Here is a 27,901-nt window from a genome sequence, read left to right as displayed (position 1 = left end):
TATCTTATTATTTTATGAAATTCTGCAGTGCAATAAATTATAAAACTATTTTTCTTTAATCAAGAATTTTATGCCGTGTCGGACCAGAAAATAAAGATTTTTTTGGAGTGACTAAATAGCCAACGAACTTAGATTTCAAACTAGTACTGTTTCATCTTAACCAGCGCAGACTGGCTTCCGTGAATGCAAGTCACTCCACCTTATAATACGAGCAAACAGGCAGGTTTTCTTGGGTCCTGCCTGGACTGGACTTATGAAACCCGGGCTGAATGGGTCAGTCTTAAAAGTTAACTTGCTTTGTAGCTTCACCGGAACCGAAGCCTGAAGGCAGGCAGTTACGGGAATGAGTCTTGTCTGATTTGCCGGTGTCTAATAAATACTATGAATAAATTGAAATTAATTACAGAGTAGTTGAATCTTAGGGCCTTCAGCAGCAGTGCAACATTTGTTTGAACGATGTTGTACCGCACTGGACTCCCTCACGGTACGGCATGTCTGCGGCATATAATGTGTTTTTCTCTGCATCATTCCACTGCACATTTTCTAAATTTTCAGTAGTTATTGAAACGTCTAAAGGACATGTCGTCTAGTGATGAAGAAGATATTGAATTCTATGTGTATTTAAGGTTACGAAGGAAAAGGAAACGATACTGGCTACATCCGTACATGGAAAGGAATATCAACTGTAGATTTGTAGCAGCACGAGAATTGACACTAGATGATGAAAAATCCCTGTCAAGGTACAGAATAACAAAGAGGACATTTCAAGATTTTGGCCAAATTATCAGTCCAGCCATTAATAGACAGAACACAAACATGAGGGAATGTGTCAGTGCTGAAATAAGGTTGCTAATAACATTAAGGTATGTAAATAAAAAAAAACATGCTACCAATATTCAGTATGTTTAATATTTATTTAAATCCGAAAAGTTTCATTAAATTCAGTATTACAATTACATGTACAGGGTGGGCCATAAGTTCCCTACCAACCTACTAATCTAGTGGCTCTATGTGAGCTCCATCTTTGTCTGTGCTTGTTGAATACGTCTCCAGGTTCTTCGCGACATTTTACGTAACATGTTGTCCTAATCCCACTATCACGATATTAAACTGTCATTGTCATTGCTACCAATTGTTTGATGTTTCTATTGTTGCCAAAACACATATTTGTCACCAGGTGGATTTCCTAGTTATAAGTTACATGTATAAATAAGTTTACCCCTATATAACATAATGTATTATTAAATAATAAATATAGTAAATGTAGGAGTACGGTGAATTATGGCCCATCCAGTACATATACAATAGCATCACAGTTGGTGATACAATATATTCTATCATATAAATTTAGGTATCCAAACAATAGGTATGCCCTAAGTGTAGTAGAAATTAAAGAAATGATAACTTTACTGAAATTAAACAAAACAGAAAATGATATTAATTTTCATTTTATCATTCAGATCTCCAAATGGGATCATTTTCATTGCTTGTGCTGCTTCCTTCATATTATTCAATTGCATCCATTATCATCTGCAGCCACCATACGTAATCACTTCACTAATTACTTCATAAACCCCGTGCATCACTTCCATGGCAATATCATTGTTGCGTATAAAATAAAATATAGATTTATAGATTCCTCGGAACCTGCCCCCTGCACGGCCTGATCGTCGCCTCAAGAGGAAAAGGCACACTGATTTGTTGATGCTTTGAGGAACGTTAATGGACGTCACCCTCTCCACAAGTCTCATATTATTGTAACGTTAATTATTTAAGCACAATTGATAGTACTAATGTACAAAAATTGTCAAATAAATTTAAAAAAAAAAAAAAAAAAGATTTGCCCCAAGATACTGCAAAAATGTGTATAGAATCACTGTTGTTTCAAAAATGAACAATGAACAATGAATAATTCTTTTTGAACAGTCACTTTTAACAATGGAAAGTTAAAAATACATTACTATACACTGGTCTTTAGAACTGGCCATATGTGTTTATTTTATTTATCATTCACTGAATGGTAACATGTTCTTTTTTAGAAATAGAAATATTCACAACTTCACTCGGTAAATACAGCAAGCAATGACGTTCCATGCAAGGCTGCATGCTGAAAACATGTTGTAACGGTACTGCGCTGCTCCCACCCATGTGAGACTGCCAATTCAAATATATGGTTACGACACTGATTCGGCATCAAGAGGGCTATAGAATAGTAACCCTCTTGCTCGGCACGCAGAGTGCTTATCGAGTTGATGTCGTACCAATGCTGGCACATGCAGAGCACACAGCTGACTCTCCGCAAGGTCAAGCCGCTAGAGGCGCTGTTGTTCATGTCGCTCAGTATTTCGCAAAGATGTCCGTCTTGTTCAAAGACGTTATATAATATATATAGGTCTTGTTAGTATAAACACAGTCTACTATATACAGTCGCGAAGCTTGAGGTGTTTTTCTGCAAATCTCGTGATAAAGCGCTCCAAGCGGTTAGCAACTAGAAACAATAGACTGTCCATGGTCGACTTTGGACTGTGTCGTATTTCTATCGAGTGCTAGCTCGTTGCGTATTTCACATTGATGCTTGTGAAATATTCGTTATTGGTTATAATGAAAATGTTAATGGCTAAAATATAATAATTGCAATAATAATATGGGACAAGGAGGAGACGTTTGTAGTTCTATAAATTGTAGCAACAGTAAGAGAAAGAGGCCAGAGTTATCCTTTGTCCGATTTCCGAAAGATTCAGAAAGGTTTCTGGGTTTCCACTAGAATGCTGTGCAGAAACAAAACTGTTAATTTTAAGTTCTTGTGATTGTTAGAATACATTATATCCTTAAATTTCGCAATGAAATGTTTCAGTCTAACCGAAAGGACATTAGATACCGGTTAAAGTTCTGTCACTTAGGCTGCTAAATTTCCAGAGAAATAAAGGTTAGGTCTACTTTTTTTTTCAGATTATATATTTTTAATTGTAGCTATTAATTGTTATTATTTTTATTGTTATTTTACTAAAGACGTAGAAAAATTAAGTTTGTTTTAATGAAATTTATTGATCACGTTTTATTTTCAATTCTGGTGGGATTATTATTGCTTAGGACTACTTTTTTCTTAAAAGGATATGTTTTTAATTATAGCTGTTAATTTTGTTGTTATTTTTATTTGTTGAGACGTAGAAAAAGTCTGTTACAATTAAATTTATTGATCACGTTTTATTTCCAATTCTGGTGTGATTATTATTGCTTAACCTCATCCCACTTTGTTAACTACGGAAGCCTACACTACTAGTACCGGTACGCGTAAGTTACTCCATTAATTCATATTTCCATTATTATTGTTGTAAAGAGAAATGAAAATTATATTTATTGGTTTCATAGTTAATTATCGCTATAATCTTGAATGAGTGAAGCTATTATAGTAAATTTCAGTTCGTTTTGCACAAACAAAAATTATATTAACTTATTTCTTGCAGGTATCTTCGAGTTTATGGTGGAATTTAATATACTTCATTAAAATAATAAATTAACTTTATGCATTTAATATTTCAATAATGGAAGGAAGGTGTTAATTTTTCCAAAAGAACACGACAACGAAAGTGTAACATATTTTGTCGGCTGCTAGGAGAAAGATCTGCGATGATGAGGTGATAGTAGCGATCCTAGTGGTGGGCAACTCCCCTTGTTTGCATTTTTACTACATATTGAGCTTCGCGACTGTATATAGTAGACTGTGGTATAAAGTCTTTGACGTATTTTATGACGGCCTTCACCTGCCTTGTCATCGAACAACAGATGACTGAGTCATCTCGACTCCACTTGCGTTGCGAAAAGGTAAAGCTCCTTCCAATATGCAAGATTAATCCTGCCATCCTAGCGGCAAACAAACAAGTCTTCTCGACTCCTCCTGCACTGCGAAATGACATAGTTCCTTTCAATGTGCAGATTTACACCAGTCTTTTTTCCTCGTCCCGTTCCGTGATCAATTTGATCACATTTCCGTCCCCTCGTGTTTGTGGTACCTAAGAGATTACGTCCTTTTTCGGCTCTTCCCCTTCAAAATTTTCTGGAGCTCCTTCAGTGGAGCAGCGTAAGGCCCGTAACACACTTGCAGAGTTTTCGTCAGCGAGAAATGTGTTGCGAGAAAGAGGCGAAGAGCCTCCTCCACACACTTGGCGAGTTCTCGCTATCACAGATCACATCTCGCTATGATCATCTATGCCCTGCCTTTATACTATTATAACGTCTTTGGCCTTTATGCAGAAAGAAGTTTTCTGATTGTAGTAATGGTTATGTATTTACGTATTTTGTCGTACTTAAATATATAACCTGTAAGTATATTGTCGTACTTTACAAATTACGTACGAACGCTATGTTGAATCTGAATATTCAGGTGATGAGGAAATGGAGTTACATTAACATATTTTGTTAATGAAAAGAAAAGGTAGGCCTAAAATTAAAGCCAGAAATATCTGAAAATCACATTGTATCTTACGAAAATAAGGGCGAGTTTTGGACACTGGTTTCGATTTGAATGATGATACGTTTAGGCGTTATTTCAGGTTCAATGGACCACAGTTTTTTTGCCATTCATGACATGATAAAGGATTCTTTGCTATGTTGTGATTAAAAGTATGTAAAGTGTTAAGACATATAGATACATTATTTCAAATGTTTAATTAATACTATTAAATCTCATCAAAATAAAATATAGCCCTATTTATTTTGAGATAATCTCCAGATTTCTTCTTTAAGTTTCGTGTTTTTATAGTTTTCATCCCGTATATCATATAAATAGGCCTACGGGTGACATCGTACAAGTTCGATAAGTTTCTGACTGCAATTATCAGCCATCTTTCCTCATTTTCAAATAAAAACAATACAATTCATCGCCACCTGTGATATCTTTTTCTACATTCAATCGTCATAAAGAGTATAAATGTCAAACATCTTTGATAAATGTGTCAAGAAAATTCGCTCAGCTACCGATTCCAGCGAGAAACTCGCGCGAGGTTTTTGCCTTGAGCGAGAATCTCTTCCAGTGTGTAGACGTCCATTTGAATCCATGTTATCAATTTTTTAATTTTCTCGCAACACATTTCTCGCTGACGAAAACTCTGTAAGTGTGTTACGGGCCTAAACCGGAGTGAGACAAGTGGCCAACAGGCTTGTAGCTCACATATTTAGTTTCTTTCAACCTCGAATCCCTTGCAAGGACGCGTTTAGCGTACCTTTTAAATTTCTCCTCCCACTTCTCTCTTTCAATTCAATTCAATATGAGTTTTGCAAAACGTTTATGAAACAGAATTTAGTCAGTTAATAAAATTATTTTGATGACTGTAATAATATTACTTAATATCACTACTGTGTTTATAGAACAAGCCCTTGGGTTACCTCCAATGGTAGGTAGGCAGTTAATAAAATTTAAAATTTAAATTCCTGGAACAAACATAATAATTTTGTAGGGGTTTTTGCGTGAAGTAGGGATATTTTATAAGGATAATAGGGATTTTTGGTTACAGCACCCTGGCGACACTGGACTGTAGAAGAATGAGAATGTGTGAATGTTTTAATGATGAAATATGGAAGGAAAACATGATTTCGATATATATGTGGGGGGAAAGATCGGATCGTTTAAGGGTAAGTATATATATATCAGTTTAAATGCAGTCTCAATTACCCAATGTAATATGTAGGAATACATATTTTGCTTTCTAACGTGAATTAAGTTATGTTTCATTATTTGGTAGAGGTTATGGTCGTACAACTTCATCGACACATGGCAATTGCATTGCGAATTTTTTTTGCACTGATTTATCGTTTCAGGAATTAGCATTAATATTGATGACCAGAACATAAAGCCTATTGTAAAAAATATTCAGAATTTGGATGTTCTTACGAAAGGACATGAAATAACGACATTGGCTTGGGGTGATTCAGAAGAACTTGACGTGCTGATTGGTTTGGCTAGTCAGAAAGTGAAAATATATGACACTGATTTCAAAGCTTTTACTTCGAGTGTAGACGTTAATTGTGGATCAGGAAAGATATGCGGTTTATCAAGATTCAGAAGGTAAGTTTAGTTATGCCTTTCCCTGAACCAATATTTCTGTGTGAAATATAGAGTAACTTTGATATGTAACTTGTGATTGTTTAAGAGTGTTTTGTCATTTTATCAAATTTGTGCAGAGGCTCAAAGTACCTACGCTGTAGCAAGTAACATTTTCTCGCCTAAATTATTATGAAAATACAGTTTACACCCTTCAGACTCTAGCCTACATGATTTTTTGGTCAATTTTCGCTTCATACCACATATGGGACTGATGTCTGATTTAAGTTTCTTAATGGGTTAGATGAATTAAATGAGGGGATAGCTAAATGACATTAAGCCGAGGTATCTATGTGACAAGTTAATGGGTTAGTAGAGGGGATTATTTAAGTGATATGAGGCCGAGTAATGGAAATATTGTTTACGATAAGTAAATTTTCTCTCTCGAATGTAGTGTGGGGAGATACCGAAGTTTCACCAAAACGTTATTTTTTACTTCTTGGTGTCCTTTATTTTTTTAGAACGGCAACCATGAATATTTCTGCGATTTCAGTGACTATTTTACCAAGTTACTGTAACATTAAATTCTAATGTGACACTCATTTCATCTGTTGTATTTCGCCTTAGAATTACTGAATTCACTTTTAAATATGTTAGGCCTATTATTGTTCAATAATAGGTTTGTTCCAGCACGGTTCGGAATCGATTCTGAACTGCCTGCTCATCCTCATTAGTTCAATGTGTGTTCCAACAAGACTAGAACTGATTCCGAACCGATACTGGACTCCCAGTTCCCTGTTCCAACGTGCTTCAGAACTCGTAAAGAATGAGTGAAATTGTTTCTCGATTAAGAGTAGAACTGAGAATTCTGAACTGTTGACGCATGTGCAGATGGTTTAATCTGAAGTTATGGTTAAAATGCTTCGAGACTAGGCAGATTGAAATAAAAAAAATAATCGATCATGGGTGATTTGGAAGATGATAGTGATATATTTTAATGACGAATTAAGTTTGGAAGATGATTATAATTTTAATATAAGAAGAAACTCCGAAAACCTTGAAAGAACAGTTCAAGAAATGTTCCAACAACGTAAAATCCCGAACTAGTTCTGAACCGTACACAGCTGGTGCATGTGTTGTAAGAAGTTCGGTATTCGGAACGGGTTCTGAATTGCTTGCTGGAACAAACCTATTGTCTGTAAACTTTTCATAGGATTCTTTGCTACTGACATCCAGTCTCTCATAGACTAACAGCACAGTCTAGTATATACAGTCACGAAGCTCAATACAAAGGGAATATGCATCCATAGATAGTTGCTAATGACTAGGATCGCTACTGTTGCCTCATCACATACAATGCAAAATAGTACCAGCACAGTCTATTGTTCCTAGTACCCTCAACAACGCAAGCTTCGTGACTATATATACTAGACTGCTAACAGTACTTAGTAAGAATTGGTTTTTACATGCTTTGTGGTTACTCATAGATGACCAAATGAAAACTACATATATACAAGGAGAAAAGGATCTGGTAAAAGTCTAGAATCCCGGATGACGACATAAACTGTTGTTGCCCTAATGCAACAGATTTTGTATACTCAGAGGGTTTTAATTCTTATGATGGAAGTTAAGTTGTATTCTCATAGACGTTTCTTAGTTTGCCGCAATGGATCGGAGTGTGTTACCTAGTTCTGTTCCGATTGAAATAATGGGCAGAAATTAGTTCTAAGTAGAGTTCGGATTTTTATGTAATTAGGCCCTACATATTTTTTCCTTAATAGGTAGCAGTCTGAAAACTCAAAATGTTGGCGATTTAGGCTACTAAGACCATTATATATAATTTTAATGCTACATATTTTTACATATTAAATATAATACTTAAATATTTTAAGATAAATTGCATATTTTTACATAAAATTAACTTCCATGCCATATGTCGTTTAATTAAGCTCCATGTAAAGAAAGATAGTATTTCAGCATTAACTAAAACGAAATCATAAAAATACGTATGATTTTAAACTCAAAGTTGACAGTACACAATGGAATACAAATTTCAGCATTCAGGATTGGACAGCCACTCAGGTATAACTGGGTGCTTGTTTTCCTGCTATAATTCTGCCATCTTGCACTTTGTTCTCGACCCTGGAAAAATATAGGTGATTGACAGGTCTCGCGAAACTTTTAACTTTGCCTGTTGTTACCTGGTGTTTACAGAGAAGAAGAAAAGGGCGAATGTCTGAACTCTGTTTCTGGAATCTGTAAAGTAAGTCAGCGCATTTGGATGGAGCCTATCAGTGTGAAAGAAAGTGATAGGTAGTGTGGCATTTTAGACACTCGTCACCGAGCAATGCTTTTCTCGAGACACGGTCATTGGACTGGCCCCCTCCACTCACCACTTGCACAAAGGACGTGTTTCGTCTCCTATAACTTACTCTACTATATTCCAGAAATGGAGTTTAGGGTACAGGGTTGCAACTGGAGGTGGTATGTTTTGTTATACTGGACATGTCTTTACCTCTTATTCCATTATTCACTTGACTGCGTCACAAAGTGTCTTACAGAATTCTAAAACTGCGTGTGCATTTATATCGACTGTAACTTAAGTTGAATTTCCGAAAGCATCACAAAGTTGGAAACTATCGGACTTTCACTTATGATATCGATGGACATCATCTGTGATGCAAAAAAAAAACTCATTGCTCTCTAGGAACTGAAAGTAAGCAAGTTGTGAAAAAATTCGAAGCAGTTCTTGAAAGACATTGGGGTTACACCAGTTTATTTACTGTTATACAGATCCTAAGTAGAGAAACGCGGGATCCTCCAAAAGACATTGCTGTCAGCCATGTTGAAACTATTTTTTTAAACAAATAACAGTTTTTTACTCTGTGCAATTTTTATACTGCATACTAGTCATACCCATGTGCTTTGCTGCACTTGTTAGAGATAAATATAAAGTAATTACATAATTAAAATATGACATTTGGTGCAGGGAACATCCGTGTTTGATAGGAGGATAAATTGTTTAATATGTTACTTAATTGAAATTGTATTTCAATAATTAAAATACGATAATTTTAGTCCAGAGAGCACTCATTCTGTGCAAGGGTAATTTCTTTAACATGTTTCTTAATCGTTATAATATGCAAATAATTAGAATAGATTCATTTGGTTCAGGAAACATTTGCTTTGGCGCAAGGATAATTCGTTTATAACATTTTTATAAATTAGTCTTGATTGCATCCTTTAATAAATCATTCCAAATTAATGTCAATATAGAGTGGATTGTGTACAAAGATAATTTTTTATGTTAGCCTGACTGCTCTTTTTTTTTTCTTTAAGTTTATGTATACACGCTTTAATATCTGTGGTCATGTCACGTGTTTAGAATGTATGGGTATACCAGTAGGTCGTTTTTACTCTTGTTGAGTTCCTATTTCTTTTGTGTTCAATTAACTGATTATAGATTTTGATTAATGTTTATCGTATTGGTAATTGAGGTGGTGATGAATCATGGCATGTAAATTTCCAATCTGGCATTTGCCTTTATGACTAAGGGAAACCATGAAAAACCCAGTCAGATTGGTCGGCCACAGAGTTTGAACCCGTGACCTCCCGAATGCGAGTCTCAAACTCTACCATCTAAGAAACACAGAAAACGAATATGGGTAAGTTTTGAGTGCAGGAACGCCATTTCGTGACACTTTGTAAAATAACTCAACTCCAGTGAGCTCAATGGTAAAATACTAATTTTTACTCCATATGTCCTGTAATTTTGGTCCAGTAAAAATATTCATCTTTAAGACAGAACTCTTAAAAATACTATTATGTTCTGTGGACATAAAAATGTATAAAATTACAATATTTTTTGTGAACCAAATAAAGTTTAAATAATCAAGAAATAAAATAGGGTATTGCAACAGAATATTAAGTTTTCTGTGCATAAAAATCTATTTTAATCTTACCTTAATCCTCGATTCACTCAGGAGTTACCACAATGGATAGAGCATTACATCCATCTAGAGAAACTACACTTTCAAATAGTGAAGGAATTATCCAAATTAGTGGAGTAGCTTCTCAGATTACTTCATACAAACACACAAACATTCTCTGTATATTAATGTTGATAAACATTTATACATTTATGTATTCCCATCATAGAATACATATATCAGTATAAAATAGTGTTAAATGAATAATATTCTCCATTTGTTGTGTGCAAGATCACCTTAAATAGACGGAGTCATTTGTTTTCATTTCATTATAGCGTATTAATCTGAGGCAGCGCTGATTAAACGTATTGTTATTTTAAAATTCGTGTATCTCGTTAAATATCACTCCTATCAAAATTTTCCATGGAATAAAAGTTATCGAAAATCGTTTTTAAAGAAACATTTGTTACATAACATTTTTCATGAAAATCAATAATAAGCGAGATATTTCGATTTATTTAATTCAGGCCCTAATCCCCCTTTTAAATAAAGTATTTTGAATGCCATATAGCCTAAAATCTAAGTTAGAACGAACTTAATTTATATTCACATTTTCATAGAAATCAATTCAGCCATTATTGTGTGAAAAGGTAACAAACATCCAGACAGACAGTCATAGAAACAAAAATTTCAAAAGTGTGATTTTTGGTCTCAGGATGGTTAATTATACATATTAACACCAATTATTTTTGGAAAAGCGAAAATTACCAGAAAAATTTTGATTACAGATTTATTATTGGTATAGATTTAGTACATATTGTGAGGTTTTTAGTTACATATTTGTACGATCTAATCAGAATAGACTTCCAAAAGCCATACTTCAATACCGTTGCCAAGGGAAGAGATCTTTAGGCCGTTCAAAAAAAGGTGGACTGAGAATGACTCACTGAGACCGTAACAGGCCTTGGGCCTTTTACTCGTACTTGTTTGTAGGATGATGATGATCATGATTTTTAGGATCAGTATTACATAAAAATCCGGACTCTAGTTATAAGTGTTATCAATCTGACAATTTGTAAACAGATATTATGAATACCCATTATTTACAGGATTTGTCAGTTTTATAACATTGATGATAGTAGCCTATTATTATTATTATTATTATTAAAAAGCAGAATAAATATGGGAAATACCTGTTATTATTCGGTTGAGAAGCTTTTGTCACCTAGTCTGCTGTTAAAAATCTGGAAGTTATAATTTATAAGACAGTTATATTACCAGTTGTTCTGTATGGTTGTGAAACTTGGACTCTCCCTTCGAGAGAGGAACAGAGATTAAGGGTGTTTGAGAATAAGGTTCTTAAGAAAATATTTGGGGCTAAGAGGGATGAAGTTACAGGAGAATGGAGAAAGTTACACATCGCAGAACTTCACGTATTGTATTCTTCACCTGACATAATTAGAAACATTAAATCCAGACATTTGAGATGGACAGGGCATGTAGCACGTATGGGCGAATCCAGAAATGCATATAGAGTGTTAGTTGGGAGACCGGAGGGAAAAAGACTTTTGGGGAGGCCGAGACGTAGATGGGCGGATAATATTAAAATGGATTTGAGGGAGGTGGGATATGATGATAGAGAATGGATTAATCTTGCACAGGATTGGGACCAATGGCGGGCTTATTTGAAGGTGACAATGAACCAATGGGTTCCTTAAAAGCCATTTGTAAGTATTATTATTATTATTATTATTATTATTATTATTATCATCATCATCATCATTGTAGTATAAAATCGTCCTTTTGTGCAACTAATTTACAGTTTCAGTTGGAAACAATGTACCTATATCAGCCGGATGCGTTCAGTTGGTTAGTGATTAGATATTGGCAGATTACGATTGAATATTCATCGCTAGTTGCTATACTATACATCATCCAACCTCTACTGCAGGTGCCTGTGTAGCACTGTTAGAACATAGTTCGTATGTGGTTACACACACAAAATCTTCCTGCTTTGAGGCTTCGTGTTCAAATATTCAACTCGTTCAAAACATTCGGTGTTAGTAAGGCTTTCTTTAAAAGCAAGAGAGTTACATATTTACAAATTGCTTCACTCAAGGCTTGTGAATGACCAGGCTGCGAGCACTTCAGTAGCAGAGCTTCAGAATGTTACTAATTTCAGTTACAACAGCACTAACCTTAGAAGATACATAAGCAACTGCCTTCATAACTGACTCGTGGATCTCTTTCAAAATTCAAAGCAAATAGGTTGAAGAATAGTTGAGCTTATTATAATCTCTTCTATTGATCAAGTCCATTAGTATGGAGCATCACTTCAATCATCCTCTATTGCACAATCACTTTGATCGTTGTCGTCATCCTCACATAGGTAGCAATTGAAAATGTGTATGTGTGTCTAATGTCTACCCACTTCACTTGTGTGATTCGGGTTCCACATACTGCAGATAGATGGCAGGACTGTGACCCATTTTCAAGTTGTACACCACTTTGGCAGGCCACGTTATGCATGACGTATATCTGTGAAGATTTATATTGTATACTAGGGTGAGTATATGTGTAAGTGTAGTGTAGGGAATAGATGAGGATGATGATAATGAGGAAGGAAGAAGGGGAAACCTGGTGCCGGCACATAGCCTACTCCTGTCGAATAGCACCAAGGGGGCCGCCAGGCTTAACGTCCCCATCCAACAGATGAATCACTATCAACAGTGACATATGTCTTCTCTTCGTAAGCACTGCAGAGAGATTTGGGATTTAACCCAGGCATATTGGTGCACAATTTAGTGATTAGAAGTTGTGCACCGCCATCTCTCCTAGTCCTGAAGTAAAAATTTTACATGAAAATTTCTGACTCCACTGGGAATCGAACCCGGGCAAGCTAGTCTGGAGGCAGACGAGCTACAACAGAGCTAACTTGGCAGGCGATTGAAAGTGTAATGCATACATTATGAAGGGATTTTTTTTCATATACATTAACTTGCATACTTGTGTTTTTTCGCATTGTCAACCATGTAGTCTGTTTTCGAGTGAGCACATCTAAATATTTATATAACATGCAATGGAGTGGAAAACAAGGAATTGTACGCATATTAAAACGAAATTCAATGGTACCTTCGTCATTTTCCTTACGTAGTATATTACTGTAAAAAATTGGGGTGTATATATTATGTACTAGGTGGCCCGGGTTCGAATTCCGGTTGAGACAAGTTACCTGGTTGAGGTATTTTCCGAGGTTTTTCTTCAACCCAATATGAGAAATGCTGGATAACTACTGGTGCTGGACCCCAGACTCATTTCACCGGCATTATCATCTTCATCTCATTCAGACGCTAAATAACCTAAGATGTTGATACAGCATCGTAAAATAACCTATTAAAATAATATATATATATATATATATATATATATATATATATAATTATAACAGATTGGCCATCCCCATGTTAAAAACGGTAACATGTGGAAGAGAATAACCACCAGGATCACTACTGTCAATTGGTAACTACTGCTATATGGAAGTACAGTTGCTCTATGCAATTCAAATGAGAGTTATAACGTGACTTCTTCTGCAGTCGCTAGATGGCAGCATAGTGAAATTGATAAAAGTTGTTGCCTTCAAAGCCCATAAGGCTGATCAATCTGTTAATATGTGATCTGAGCTAAAATCCGTGTAAGTCCATGGCAAATTATGGTGAACAAGATGTTAATATGTGATCTGAGCTAAAATCCGCAAATTATGGTGAACAGTGAGATAGGTATTCCGTGTTTTTTCTACCATAATTGCACCATTCTTCCAATACTCATAATCATCGTCCTTGATACAGACCCAGAAACAAAATTTGGGCCACCTGAATTTTCCTACTTCTAGTTATAACATATTGTGCATATGCTCAGTGCTTACTCAGGTGGCCCAAATTTTCTTTCTGAGTATAAAACTACAAAGTGATCTGTAGTTTTAACACATTACTTATAGTAAGTCAGTAATGACGATGTCAAATGTCCTTTTAAAAAGTATTTTTGTTTTCTCACATTACTTAGAATAAAGTACATTATTTACAGTTTACTTTTTTGACTTGTTCTGAATTAGTATGTCATGGCTTACAGGTATTCTCATTTGTTGCAGCGTGCTTGTGACAGCTGTGGAATCTGGACATGTAAAAGTATGGAACACAGAGAAATCTGAAAGTATCATAGAAACTGGGAGCTCAATAGAGAAGATGCGACATAGTGCAATCAATACTGATACCATTGCAACGGGAGGCAAGGAGAATGATCTGGCACTGTTTAACTTGGAGACCAAGGAGTGTACATTTAAAGCTAAAAATGTAGGTAGGCTACACTTGTAAGATTTAGAATTTTCAGAATGGCCGACATGGTGCAAAGTTTGTGGGTTTTTGCACTGCGTCATAGATGTAGATACACTCCCTGTATAGAGTAATGGTTCCCAGAGTCCTTAGCTCCCCATCGAATTAGTTACTTGTGAAACATTCAGCAAAAATTCAACAAAGTATTAATTACCGTAAAATGGGGTGAATAGGGACGAAGTTGTATTATTTTTATTTCTTTGTGTCAAAGATTAAATATAATAATTAGAGTGTTTATGTTTTCATTCATAATGAGTGAACAAATAAACACTTATTATTATATTTATTCTTTGACACAAAGAAATACTTAAAACTTCGTCCCTATTCACCCCCTGCGTCCCTATTCACCCCATTTTATAGCATAGGCGCCGACTTTTGAAATTATTGAGGCATGCTCATGTTTAGACCTCGGATTTTTAGGCTTGAATAGGATAGATTGCAACAATTTTATAGAAAATCCCTAAATGTATACAACACGAACTCTCGAGCAATGATATTGCCTAAAACTAGATGCATTAAAGAACGTATGTTTCAACCTCCACTAAACGAGTCTAAAAATCCGAGGTCCATGTTATAAACTGCGCTACCTACATTTATAAATTCTTAATATAAGTTTGTGTCCCGCACCGTGGCATCGTGGTCTAAGGCATCCTGCCTTACGGAATGCGCGCTGGTTCGAGTCCTCATGGAGAAGAAATTTTCTCATGAAATTTCCGCTAGTGTATGGGATCGGTGGCTACCCAGTATCGTGATGCAATTGGGAAGCTACGATAGGTAGCAAAATCCGGTTATGAAAGCTAACTATAATGGCTGCTAACCACACGATACTTCCATTCTGGTTGGATGATCATCCACTTCTGCTTCGGTATGTGGACATGAGGCCAGCAGCCAGCTGGTGGGTCTGGGATCTTAAAGGGCTATAGCGCCATGGATTATTATTTATTGATACAATTTTGTTGTGAAAATATGAAATAAATACAAACATTATATATGCCTAATCACTCACCTACGATGATAGAACCTGGAAAATGTTTCTCCTATCTGTTTTATTGATGGACTCATTGATTATTCCATCAATGTTAAGTTTGCACCATCAAAACCGTGGCCACAGTATAGAAATAACATAACTATTATCTTCTAAGCCTCGTAAAAACTGTTCCATTTTTACAAGATGTGACATTGTTTCGGGTGGAAATCTGGTTTTCAAGAGTATTTCTGGCTTCTTTTATAGAAGACAAAATAGTATCTACAGAAATACAAGCTAAGCGATAATTTAGTGAAACTTTTTGAATAATTATCATAATAAGTTACAATAATAATAATAATAATAATAATAATAATAATAATAATAATAATAATATCAAGAATTAGAAATCACATGAACAGGTATGCTGAGCATGCCCACTTTCTTTTTAGGGTCTGCCCGAGCGACCGAGCATGCCTATGTTTTACAGTATGCTCCAAAAACAGTAATTTTCATTATTGGCTAGAAAAAAGGTTTAAATTTTTATAGCCTACCATCTTCTTAGACATATTTTTGTGTCACTATTTCTGTCATACATTCATCCACCAATGGAGTGTATAGTTTACGAGGTGAGACCTGGCATGTGAGTTGCGCGAGAAGGGAAGGGTTAGGCAATCAGAAAAAGTGTTTTGTGTGTGAAGGGTGATGGCTGTTAATATTATAGGAATCTACAAACATGAAAGTTCAGCTCAGACTAAAACTTTATCTTCTCCTTAGTGTAAGAATATGTTGAATTTCAACCAACCAGAGCCCCCAAAATTATTATAGGCCTATATACAAATTATCGCACTTAACCAATAGTTTTTTTTTTTCGGTGAAATCAGTAGTAATCAACATTAGAGTCATAACCAACAGTGACTTGCCATTCGGGAGTAATATATAAAATAATTAAATGCACAAAACCTTGTGAGTTTAAATTATTTGTTGCTATTTCGAATGGTTTTAAAGAATGCTCTATGTTTATGAATGTTCTTCCTGCAGTATTGTTTCAATAGCTTCTTTATATTAAGTTTATATATATTGATGTTATGTAATGGAAATGAAGTACTGTTTTTTCTCTCTGTATAAGGTCAGTTATAAGCAAGGTCTCAATGTCAGCTGCAGTTTGTAAGCCGAAATCGTGACAGATTATGGAATGTTTGGCATTTAAATACCTTTAATATCATGATTTAATAGTGCAGTAGAATCCTGTTAGTCCGAACTAATTGGATTATCGAAATTATGAATTAAGCGAGAGACAAGAATGCAAGCAGGGAAACCACGTCTTATCCCCTTCTCACCCTTCACTGTCCACCACTTTGTTCAGTTTCGAGGTCAGAAGAAGCCGACAGATTAGCATATTTCATGTTATCTGGCGTTTTGACTTAGTAAGATTTGGATGGTCATTAGAGAAGAGAGGATTTCCTCTATAAATGGGACCCATTAGCTTTACTTAGCTTACTTTTCTAATATAATGTCTTGTTTGGAATACATTTTGGTGTACGGTGCGCAAACATTTTTGTTTTAGTAGGATTTTGCTGTATAACAACTTTCGACAGGGCCGTTTCAACTTTTGTATAACTACAAAATAGTGAGCTATACTATTCAATCTGTTCATACCTTGTAATGTATGGTGTCAAGAGACATAAAGGAATACAAAGTTCGATAATGGTCCAGTTGCATTGAAAAGAAAATGGATGTCAAGAAACATTGTGAGTTTATTATTGCACTTGTGTTGTTATATCTCATATTCGTCAAATACAAGTACCACCCATGCAGCACTGCTCGTGAATTTATGCAAAGTAAATGAACAGAACTTGTGGTATTACCTATTTTTCTTTCTAATTTATATATATATATATAAATTGCTATAAAATGCGTTGCATTTTAATAAAATGAATTATGATACTGTTAATCTGTAGAAGAGGTGGTATTCACATATCCATACACAGAGTAAAAAAAAATAAAGTGAACATGCATTGCACTATGTGATCTTTGGAAAAAATTAAGACCCATTTCTATTCACAAAAGCTCCCAATTTTGCATGTTTTTCTCGAGAATGTGGATTAAAATTGAGGATGTTGCAACCAACATTCATGAAAGATTGCACATTTCGGACATCCAGTATTCAGAATATTGAAGTAAGAATGTCCACAGGATGATGATGATGATGATGATGATGATGATAGTGAGATGATGATGATGATGATGATGATGACGACGAAGACGATGACAATGGTGGTGGTGGTGGTGGTGGTGGTGGTGGCGGCGGCGGCGGCGGCGGCGGTACAAATAGATTATTATTTACTGATGCTCCTTCCATAAAAACTATTATTATTATTATTATTATTATTATTATTATTATTATTATTATATTGTATTGAACTTGTATCTCCTACTCAATAAGTCAGAATGATAGCCATTTACACAATAAGATGAATTAGAGACTCCGTATTATTGAACAGATATCATTTGAGTGTCTTTACAGTGTTATGGAAAATAGGAAAGATTGTGATGAATGCTGGGTTTGCAGTGAAAGACCTGCCCTTGGGCAGAAAACTGTGAATGAATTAAATAAACATCTTCCGACATTTAAAATCGTTTAGTCTGTAAAAAATAAGTAACATTGGAAGTTTGTGTAAGAAGTGCCTTAATTATTATCAAAGAATCACATAATCCAGTACATCCCCGTCAATTCTTCTTTACTTTGTATACAATACATACATATAGTCAACACAATCAAAAAGGTACTTACATTATATGCGTGTTTTAGGCTTGTATGGTGAATGTGATCAGAGATAGACTTGTGGTATTCGATTGTGTCCTGGAATTTAACATTTCAAATGTTTTGTTTCATTATCAGGGCAGGTAGGTATGACCAGAGTAGGCTACCCCTCTAGTCATGCCCTAATAATGGAATTTATATGTAATTCCGAAACATTGGAAAATGTTAAATTTCAGGACTGAAGTACTTTCTCATTGTTTGTAAGAAAATACTGAAAGTGCGCAGATTGCAGATCAGAATAGTTCATTCTAATGAATGATCATCCCAGCAGTCCAACCCCAGGTGACTTGCTTTGCTATTTATTTATTTATTTATTTTATTTCTTTATTACATTTTTGTTTTAAATGTAATAATAATGTACAACAAATTAAATTCTTAAATTTTAATTTTTTAAATAGAGTTTTATGTAGAATCACCTGTATTTCCACATGGCTGCCACCTCTTGGCATTAAAAAATTCATACCACAGGATGATAATCCTATAATATAAAATTCTCTGGGTAGTTAGATGTTTCTTTGACATAATGCTTGTGATCGGCTATGATGTTCCAGGTAAGGCCAGACATGCTTCAGCTGCGTGTACCAGTGTGGGTGTCAGATATGGATTTCCTGCCAGGTGGTTCGAAAGTTGCTGTCTGCACAAGATATGGACATGTACGACAAGCATGCAATATAAACTTTAATTGACACATAAATTGTTAGATATAGTGTTCCAAAACAAGTGCATTAATCTTTCAGGTCAGACTCTATGATCCCAGCACACCACAGAAAAGGCCTGTAATAAGCATGGACATCCCTGAACAGGCCCTCACAGCACTCGCAGTCACATCCAGAGACCAGTAAGTAGACAGATATATAGGGTGAACTAGCCCAACCAATTTCATGGCAGCTGATTCATACATAACGACCCTACCATATGTGGAGGATACATTCTGCACTTTTGCGGTTAGTATTGCTTAATTATGCACATCTCCTGAAGACATGTCCAGCAACTCGCCGCAGTTCATTCTTACTTTTAACCTCTGAGGTGGAACGTTGGGGTCAAATAGTCCATCATACATCGACTGTTGAAACCACATGCAAATCTAAGTCTGCTATGATAATTAGGTTCCATTAACCTCTGAACTACACGAATTTTGTAAGGTTTTCATTTTAATTGTTTCGTATCTCTTATCACTGAAGACTCGGACACCCCTACCTGCTGAGCTACACAGTAGAATGATGTCGTAAGACTTCTCTCTAGTCAGTGGCGAATTTCATCTAACATCTCCTCAGTGAGAACACGAGTATGCTATCTTAAGAGCAAGGCTAGTCTTTGTTAATCTGCCAGTTATGTTCCATTATTTTCTTAGAATATTAATTTAATGTAATTAATATTGTCGCTATTTCTGTAACATAATGCTATACAAATATAATTATCACTGACTTATTTTAATGAATGCTACATGTTTATTGTTGCTTTGAGAATGTGAACGTCATCCCACCCTTTTCACAGATGAATTATTGGTAAGTGCTCTTTGTTGTAGCAAACGTACTATTGTTTTATCTGCTTTGAGCTTGTTTGAATGCCATAGCAAGATATTTTCTTTGAATAATTTATTACTTACTTACTGGCTTTTAAGGAACCCGGAAGTTCATTGCCGCCCTCACATAAGCCCGCCATTGGTCCCTATCCTGAGCAAGATTAATCCTGTCTCTACCATCATATCCCACCTCCCTCAAATCCATTTTAATATTATCTTCTCACCTACGTCTCGGCCTCCCCAAAGGTCTTTTTCCCTCCGGCCTCCCAACTAACACTCTATATGCATTTCTGGATTCGCCCATACGTGCTACATGTCCTGCCCATCTCAAACGTCTGGATTTTATGTTCCTAATTATGTCAGGTGAAGAATACAATGCGTGAAGCTCTCCGTTGTGTAACTTTCTCCATTTTCCTGTAACTTCATCCCTCTTAGCCCCAAATATTTTCCTAAGAACCTTATTCTCAAACACCCTTAATCTCTGTTCCTCTCTCAAAGTGAGAGTCCAAGTTTCACAATCATACAGAACAGCTGGTAATATAACTGTTTTATAAATTCTAACTTTCAGATTTTTTGACAGAAGACTAGATGACAAAAGCTTCTCAACTGAATAATAACAGGTATTTCCCATATTTATTCTGCGTTTAATTTCTTCCCGAGTGTCATTTATATTTGTTACTGTTGCTCCAATATATTTGAATTTTTCCACCTCTTCGAAAGATAAATCTCCAATTTTTATAGTTCCATTTCGTACAATATTCTGGTCACGAGACATAATCATATACTTAGTCTTTTCGGGATTTACTTCCAACTCTATCACTTTACTTGCTTCAACTAGAATTTCCGCATTTTCCCTAATCGTTTGTGGATTTTCTCCTAGCATATTCACGTCATCCACATAGAAAAGAAGCTGATGTAACCCATTCAACTCCAAACCCTGTCTATTATCCTGAACTTTCCTAATGGCATATTCTAGAGCGAAGTTAAAAAGTAAAGGTGATAGTGCATCTCCCTGCATAGTGCATCTCCCTGCTTTAGCCCGCAGTGAATTGGAAAAGCATCAGATAGAAACTGGCCTATACGGACTCTGCTGTAAGTTTCACTAAGACACATTTTAATTAATCGAACTAGTTTCTTGGTAATACCAAATTCAATAAGAATATTATATAAAACTTCTTCTCTTAACCGTGTCATATGCCTTTTTGAAATCTATGAATAACTGATGCACTGTACCCTTATACTCTCATTTTTTCTCCAATATCTGTCGAATACAAAAAATCTGATCAATAGTCGATCTATTACGCCTAAAACCACACTGATGATCCCCAATAATTTCATCTACATATGGAGTTAATCTTCTCAAAAGGATATTCGACAAAATTTTGTATGACGTCAACAAAAGTGATATTCCTCGAAAGTTACTACAGTTAGTCTTGTCCCCCTTCTTAAAAATAGGTACGATTATGGACTCCTTCCATTGTTCTGGTACAATTTCCTTTTCCCAAATTGCAAGTACAAGTTTATAAATTTCGCTAGATAATGCCCTTCCACCCTCTTGTATTAATTCTGCTGGAATTTGATCAATACCTGGAGACTTGTACTTTTTCAGATTTTCTATCGCAATTTCGACTTCAGAAAGTGTGGGTTCCGGTATGAATGGCTCAGCAGTTTGTATTTGAATTTCGTCCTGATCATTTCTATTTGGCCTATGTATATTTAGTAGTTGGAAATAATTTATTATACGATAAAAATTTTAAGTACCCATACAATTTTTTAAAGTTTCTTCTCTTCCTTATTCATAACGAAATTCATGAATGCAAAAAATGCTGTTCCCTAAATTCTGCAGCCTCAGGCAACTGTCTCAGTCTGCCCTTTGATAAATATGGGCCTGCTAATCAATCCAAACAAAATAATATTTTTATTTATTTATGATAATTATTTTTAATGCATTAGTATAATAACTGTTTTTGTTTTGTTTATGTAACTTTGAGTGGGCAGCTATCACATTCAAACAGTTACTCTGCTTCCTGAATATGCATCTCAATACATATGAGGAGGATCATGGACATTGGATTCAGAGCATTTGTTCATGGTTGTAACTGAGAATGTAACCTTTGTTCAAGTTCTTCCACTTAAAATTTTGGTAACTGAAATCTCATTTTAAATTGTTTGTCATCGAGTTCAGCAAACGAATCTGCTCTCTCTTGGAAAAGAGGAGGAGTACGGCAAAATTCAATATTATCATCAGATGAGATATCAGAATAATTATTAAAAACCTGGAAATATAATTTTGAATTAATTGTAATTTAACTTAACCTAGAAGAAAGTATGTATAAAATCATTTTAACACAATCGTAACTTAAAAATTAATAGACAACTGTCTAAATACAATGAAAATAAACTTCACTCGCCATTTTACTCTTCTTTTCTTTCGGAAATATTTTCTGTAAACTTCAGTTAATATGATTAACTTGAGACGATTCATTTACATTTAACTTAAAGTTAAGATGAAATAAACTGAAGTTAGTATTTATACAACCAAATATTTGCAGTTAAGTATAGGGCTTCTACCGCGTTGTCTTGGTGTTATTGGCTGACGTTTCGACCGCTGTGTTGTGGCCATCTTCAGAGCAGTTGTTGGATAAGGAAATAGTCTGCCAGCTCTTATATATATAGTAGTCTCGATGGGGGGAGTACTTGCTATGATAGGTCGTAGGTTCTCCTTCTGGCATCTGATTGGCCCTACGTTGTCCAATTCGGTTGAGGTCTGTATGAAGGGGAGTATTCATATTAAATACTGGCCCTCATAAGGTCCGAAAGAGTGACCTTGATACCGTGCCCGATATCCGGATGAAGGGGGGGGGGGCGCCTCGTACATGTGGAGACCTGGTTTCTCGTTCCTAAGTATAGGTCGTAGGTTCTCCTTGTGGCATCTGCTTGGTCCTACGTGGTCCAATCCAGTTGGAGATGCCAGAAGGAGAACCTACGACCTATCACAGCAAGTACTCCCCCCATCGAGACTACTATATATATAAGAGCTGGCAGACTATTTCCTTATCCAACAACTGCTCTGAAGATGGCCACAACTCAGTGGTCGAAACGTCAGCCAGTAACACCAAGACAACGCGGCAGAAGCCCTGAAGCTTATCCACACACCATGTACACCAGCCGCAGAAGCCTACGCGAGCACATACCTTGTCAGTGTCGGATTGGACCAAAACCTGATCCACAATCTGAACAGCAAAGCTCTGATACGAAAGGTAAGACAGAGATAATGTCTTTCAGGACGTCACCATGACAGCTGTACCTCATATGTGGTGGTTAGTGGGGTTTAAAAGGGCGCGTCAGCTGCTATGGCTACTTGTGCCCATATCTAAAATTTTTAACAAAACCAAAAACATGTCTTAATCTGAGGTTGTTCACAGTATAATTGGCCTTATGAATGTTGTAATTTCTGCTCTCAGTCCTTCCTGATTACATTAAAAAAAAAAGTTATTAGCATTATTAGTGCCACAGAGTCTGGTTAAAAAGAGGTTTTAGTTTCGTATTATTTTCTCGAGAATAAATTATTGCCATAGAAATATTAATACAGTATTTTAAATAATGTTTTGATATAGAGGAAAATAGTACTAGTTATACACACACTTATGTTTCAGCCATGTGGTTGTGGGAAGTGGAAAAGGGAAGATGATGCTTGTTGACCTGCGCAAGAAGGGATCAGTAGTGCAACATTACAAAGGAGCAGTAGGTGCAATCAAATCCATAGCATGTCACAAGACAGAGCCATACCTTGTCAGTGTCGGATTGGACCGAAACCTTCTGATCCACAATCTGAACAGCAAAGATCTGATACGAAAGGTAAGATAGAGATAATGTCTTTCAGGACGTCACCATGACAGCTGTACCTCATATGTGGTGGTTAGTGGGGTTTAAAAGGGCGCGTCAGCTGCTATGGCTACTTGTGCCCATATCTAAAATTTTTAACAAAACCAAAAACATATAAAGTACAATAAGCTGAATGCTAAAACTAACTAAAAAACGTTGTCACTGTACCTCATATGTGTCACGCTGCAGAACTCTTAATAATAAAGCTCTAAAACAGAATAAAACACAGTAATGATGTCGATGTAATGAATACTGAGTAAAAGAAGATTAGATTAAGTTGATTCCATGTCGTTATACACATTTTATTACCAATTCTTAAAATTGTTGTTACCTAATGCTGAGTTCTTGACATCATCATCATCATCATCATCATCATCATCGTCATCATCATCATCATCATCATCATCATCATCAATAACATTATAGTCCGATGTGGGTCTCAGTTTCCTTAAGGATTTTCTCCCATACTGTTCTATTCTTAGTCACACTCCACCAATTATTTATGCCCAATTTCTTTACATCCTCAGACACTCCATCCATACACAGAAGATTGGATCTACCAACCCTCCTTGTTTCTAATTTACATTCTAATGTTCTCTTTACCACTTTTTCTTTGCTCAAGTTTCAAATGTGTCCTGCCCATCTTAGTCTAGATCAGTGAGGGAAGTGGGAAAAACCAGAGGTGGTATGCCACCCCAAGATTTTCCCCTGGCATACCTCGATTTATAAAAGGCCTACCCCCTTATAACATACATATACACGAGGTATACAGTAAATTGTTTCGTGCATTCAATAATGCGAATCTGTGAAACTTATGCAACACATTAAATTTCTTAATAAAATAATTTCAAGTTACTTCAGTTATTTGCTAGATTATTTTGCAATTTCATTCAGACTTATCCTTTAAAATAATGTTAAAGCTTCAAAGTGTCTTACTTAATTATTAATAAAAAGTGCAACAACAACAAAAATGACACATTCACTAAATTGGCAACAATGGCCACCACAAGCTACAGACCACAGCCTTCTATACTTGTAAGCATTCCAGTGATTGACTTATCAAATAAACGTCTTTAAATACACGTTGAATACAGTTCCTCAAGGCTGTGGTTTAGATTTACGAAGCAAACAGATAGTACTCTTTGTTGTGAAGAATTGTATAAACAAATTTTTATGGATCACATTTTTTATGTCGATATGTCATTTTTCACTAACTGTATGTCTTCTGGCCATAGAAACCAGTGGCAGTATTCCATATTGGCACATACCATCTCACTTCCCTCACTGATCTAGATATTTTGATTGAGGTAACTATATCAGCTGATCTACAGGGTGTAAAGTGTATAAGTGCCATTATTTCAACTGATGATTATTCATGTCATAAGGAACAAAAAATGTCCTCACAATTTTTTTTCTAATTGCAATATTTAGCTAATTATTAAAGTTTACAATATGAGGCATTTGGCAACTGGTTGGATGGGGAGGAGAGGGTTTACAGGTACACAGTACAGCTGAAGCAGGGACAGACATTCTGATATGAAACAGATGCTCTGTTCCAATGCAGGGGAGGACCAGGAGAACTGTTGTTTACATAAAACAAGCAGCAAATATAAACTTTCAATCTCATATATAGAACACTATGGGAAATTTCCGTTTTATTTAACAATATTGCTCCATTTTTTTTATTGTACAGCTAAAAACAAACAATAATAGTTTATTGCACAAAATCACATGAACGTTTTTTCTAATGCAAAATTTTAATCTCTCCTGCTTCCGTAAAGCAGTATCATTTTTAAAGAAACTTAAAGTTTGCAGTTTGTCATATTTTAGGACATGACACTTGACGAAAAATTATTCCTTATGGATAAACCATTCGTAAGTGATTGTCTAAGTTCAGTTTGTTTCCATATCAATACGAACTCGTTAAATTACATTTGAAAATTGTACATACCGATTTATATCAGATTTTCGACGTGTTCACCGTCATTAAGGTCCACGATTTTCGAAATGGGGTAAGAGAATCCCAGTTTCTAATAATTGCTGAGAAACTGCTACTCTGTCACTGGTAAGAGTAAACATAAACAATGTCTGACGCACTCTTTCTTATTTCTAGTTCATAATGTTGACGTAATTAAAGACCGAACACACCCATAGTACTGTACACTACCCAATACAAACTCTTATTTCTTCAGTTCTGTACTGGACAATTGAATGATAAGACATCGGCAAAGTGTTTCGGAACAGCTGTCTAGAAAGTTTACGTGTGAGAGGTACATTAAGCAACATTTCACTACTGTATTGTACAATTACAAGTATATGAAAACATCCAGAAAAGAGGTACAGAAGCAGGACAATGTGGTCTTTCATCAGCATAATTTTGAAAATTGTACAAGTTTTAAATATTTAGGTACAATGATTACAAACAATAATGATATATCCTCAGAAATAAAGACAAGAATAATGGCTGGTAATAGGTGCCTGTTTGGGCTTGGAAAACTATTTAAACTCGGTTCATTATCCAGGTCTGCAAAGAAAATAATTTATAAAACTATTCTAAGTCCAGTGGTTACATATGCTAGCGAAGCTTGGGTTTTAACAATAAATAATGAAAATATGCTAGCAGTTTGGGAAAGAAAAGTCCTGAGAAAGATATATGGTCCCCATTTTGAAAATGGTCAGTTTAGAAGTAGAACAAATAAAAAACTAATTGAACTGTATGGAGAACCGAGTATAGTTTCCTTCATTAAGAAAGGCAGACTTAGATGGTTGGGACATCTTGAACGTATGCCAGAAGGCCGACTACCTAAACGGGCATTATATGGACACCCAGGAGGATTAAGGAAGAGAGGAAGACCAAGGTTGAGGTGGCTTCAGGATGTGGAGGATGATCTGCGGAGAGTTGGATGCAAGAGATGGAGACAACGGGCTCAAGATAGAGATGAATGGTTTCTAATGATTAAGGAAGCCCAGGCCCTTCATGGGCTGTAGTGCTAATAATGAATGAATGAATTGTACAATTAATTGATATCAATCAGTCTTCTTAATGTATCCAGCTGTTTGCTGACAACATAAAGTCCACTGTAGTCTTTTCAGTTCTTGTTTTTCATGAGAAAATAGGGGTATTTTGATCGGTGTTCATTATAGATGCCTGTTGCTAGTAGCCAGAGTTGGAGTGTAGTCAATATATACTGCAGAGCTGTATCTTCTGCAACTGGTACTGATGATTTTAATTTACTTCTTTTGTGGTTTATGGATGGACAGTATAGAAGAATGTGTTCCAGATCTTCATCATGATTATTACACCACAGACAAGTAGGAGTATCAGAAAGGTGAAACCGGCGTAGGTACAATTTTGTGTGACAATGTGAACTGTTCCGACTCTTGTTAAAAATGTTTGAACATGTCTGGGCAGGTTTTTGTACATTTCCAGATCATTTGGTTTCTTTCGAACGGACTGTAAAATTTTTCCTTTGTCAGAAGAGAGCCGTTTGTTGATCCATAGGTCTATAAAATGAGACCTTACTGAAGCAAAGGCACTGGATAGAGATATCACTTGAAGAGGTCTTGGCTGCAAATATGTTGTCTGTTTTGCAATATTGTCGACTTTCTCGTTTTCAGGTATGCCACAATGACTAGGTATCCATTGAAATGTTATTTCCTTTTGGAGTTTTTTTAGTTTACTTAGTTGTTTCTGAATTGGAATAATTCTATGTGCATATAGGCTTGGTACATATTTGATTATATTAAATATAACCCCCTTGGAGTCAGTAAGTATGCAAATAGATTTTTCAGAAATTTGAGTAACACAGTGAAGAGCAGCATCAATAGCTAGAAATTCAGTGTCAAGACTGGATGAGGATGAACATGTCATGAAGTAACTTTCGTGATATTTTGGAATATAATACCCTCCTCTTGATGTCACATCATGAGGGTTTAGAGATCCATCTGTATAAATTTAAAGGTGATCCTTATATGTGCTGCAGATTAGATTAAGAATATATGGAGGATCATTTTTGGAATGATTTCCTGGAATTTGTATGGTATGTTCTGGAATTGCCCATTTCCATGGAGGAATTTCGTTCACGACTGGAGTTTTAGCAGTGAGTGTGTCTGTGATATAGATTGGTATTTCTTCTTTGTTTATTTTATAGAAATTATACAGGATATTATCTGATAGTTTGAAGAACATCTGAGATCGGATGAGGCTTGCAATTTTAAATGTATTTTTACATCCTTTTTAATAGATAGTATCTGATTGATAGAATATTACATTCAATTTCTAGGGCAACAGTTGACGTGGTTTTTAGTACTCCTAGGTATAATCTTAAGGCTGAATTTTGAAGAACAGATATTTT

At 35.6% G+C, this 27,901-nt stretch overlaps 1 protein-coding gene across 2 annotated transcripts in view; it reads left to right on the top strand.

Annotated features, from left to right (window-relative positions):
- The first annotated feature begins 4,307 nt into the window (after nucleotides 1–4,307).
- The window catches only part of l(2)k09848 (lethal (2) k09848), a 46,089-nt gene continuing 22,495 nt past the window's right edge, over nucleotides 4,308–27,901 (top strand). The window contains exons 1-7 of one of the 2 annotated variants that reach the window (XM_069821128.1): nucleotides 4,308–4,432; nucleotides 5,511–5,628; nucleotides 5,815–6,061; nucleotides 14,111–14,312; nucleotides 18,691–18,792; nucleotides 18,877–18,977; nucleotides 23,318–23,519. In XM_069821128.1, the coding sequence (XP_069677229.1) occupies nucleotides 5,571–5,628; nucleotides 5,815–6,061; nucleotides 14,111–14,312; nucleotides 18,691–18,792; nucleotides 18,877–18,977; nucleotides 23,318–23,519 (912 nt within the window). In that variant the 5' untranslated portion in view covers nucleotides 4,308–4,432; nucleotides 5,511–5,570. Of the gene's footprint in view, nucleotides 4,433–4,797; nucleotides 5,108–5,510; nucleotides 5,629–5,814; nucleotides 6,062–14,110; nucleotides 14,313–18,690; nucleotides 18,793–18,876; nucleotides 18,978–23,317; nucleotides 23,520–27,901 lie in introns of those variants that run through there. The other variant, XM_069821127.1, reaches the window with a different exon arrangement.

This window comes from Periplaneta americana, chromosome 3 (genome assembly GCF_040183065.1).
Source record: "Periplaneta americana isolate PAMFEO1 chromosome 3, P.americana_PAMFEO1_priV1, whole genome shotgun sequence".
NCBI classification, from domain to species: Eukaryota; Metazoa; Arthropoda; class Insecta; order Blattodea; family Blattidae; genus Periplaneta; species Periplaneta americana.
This window is presented reverse-complemented; position numbering and strand designations above follow the sequence as displayed.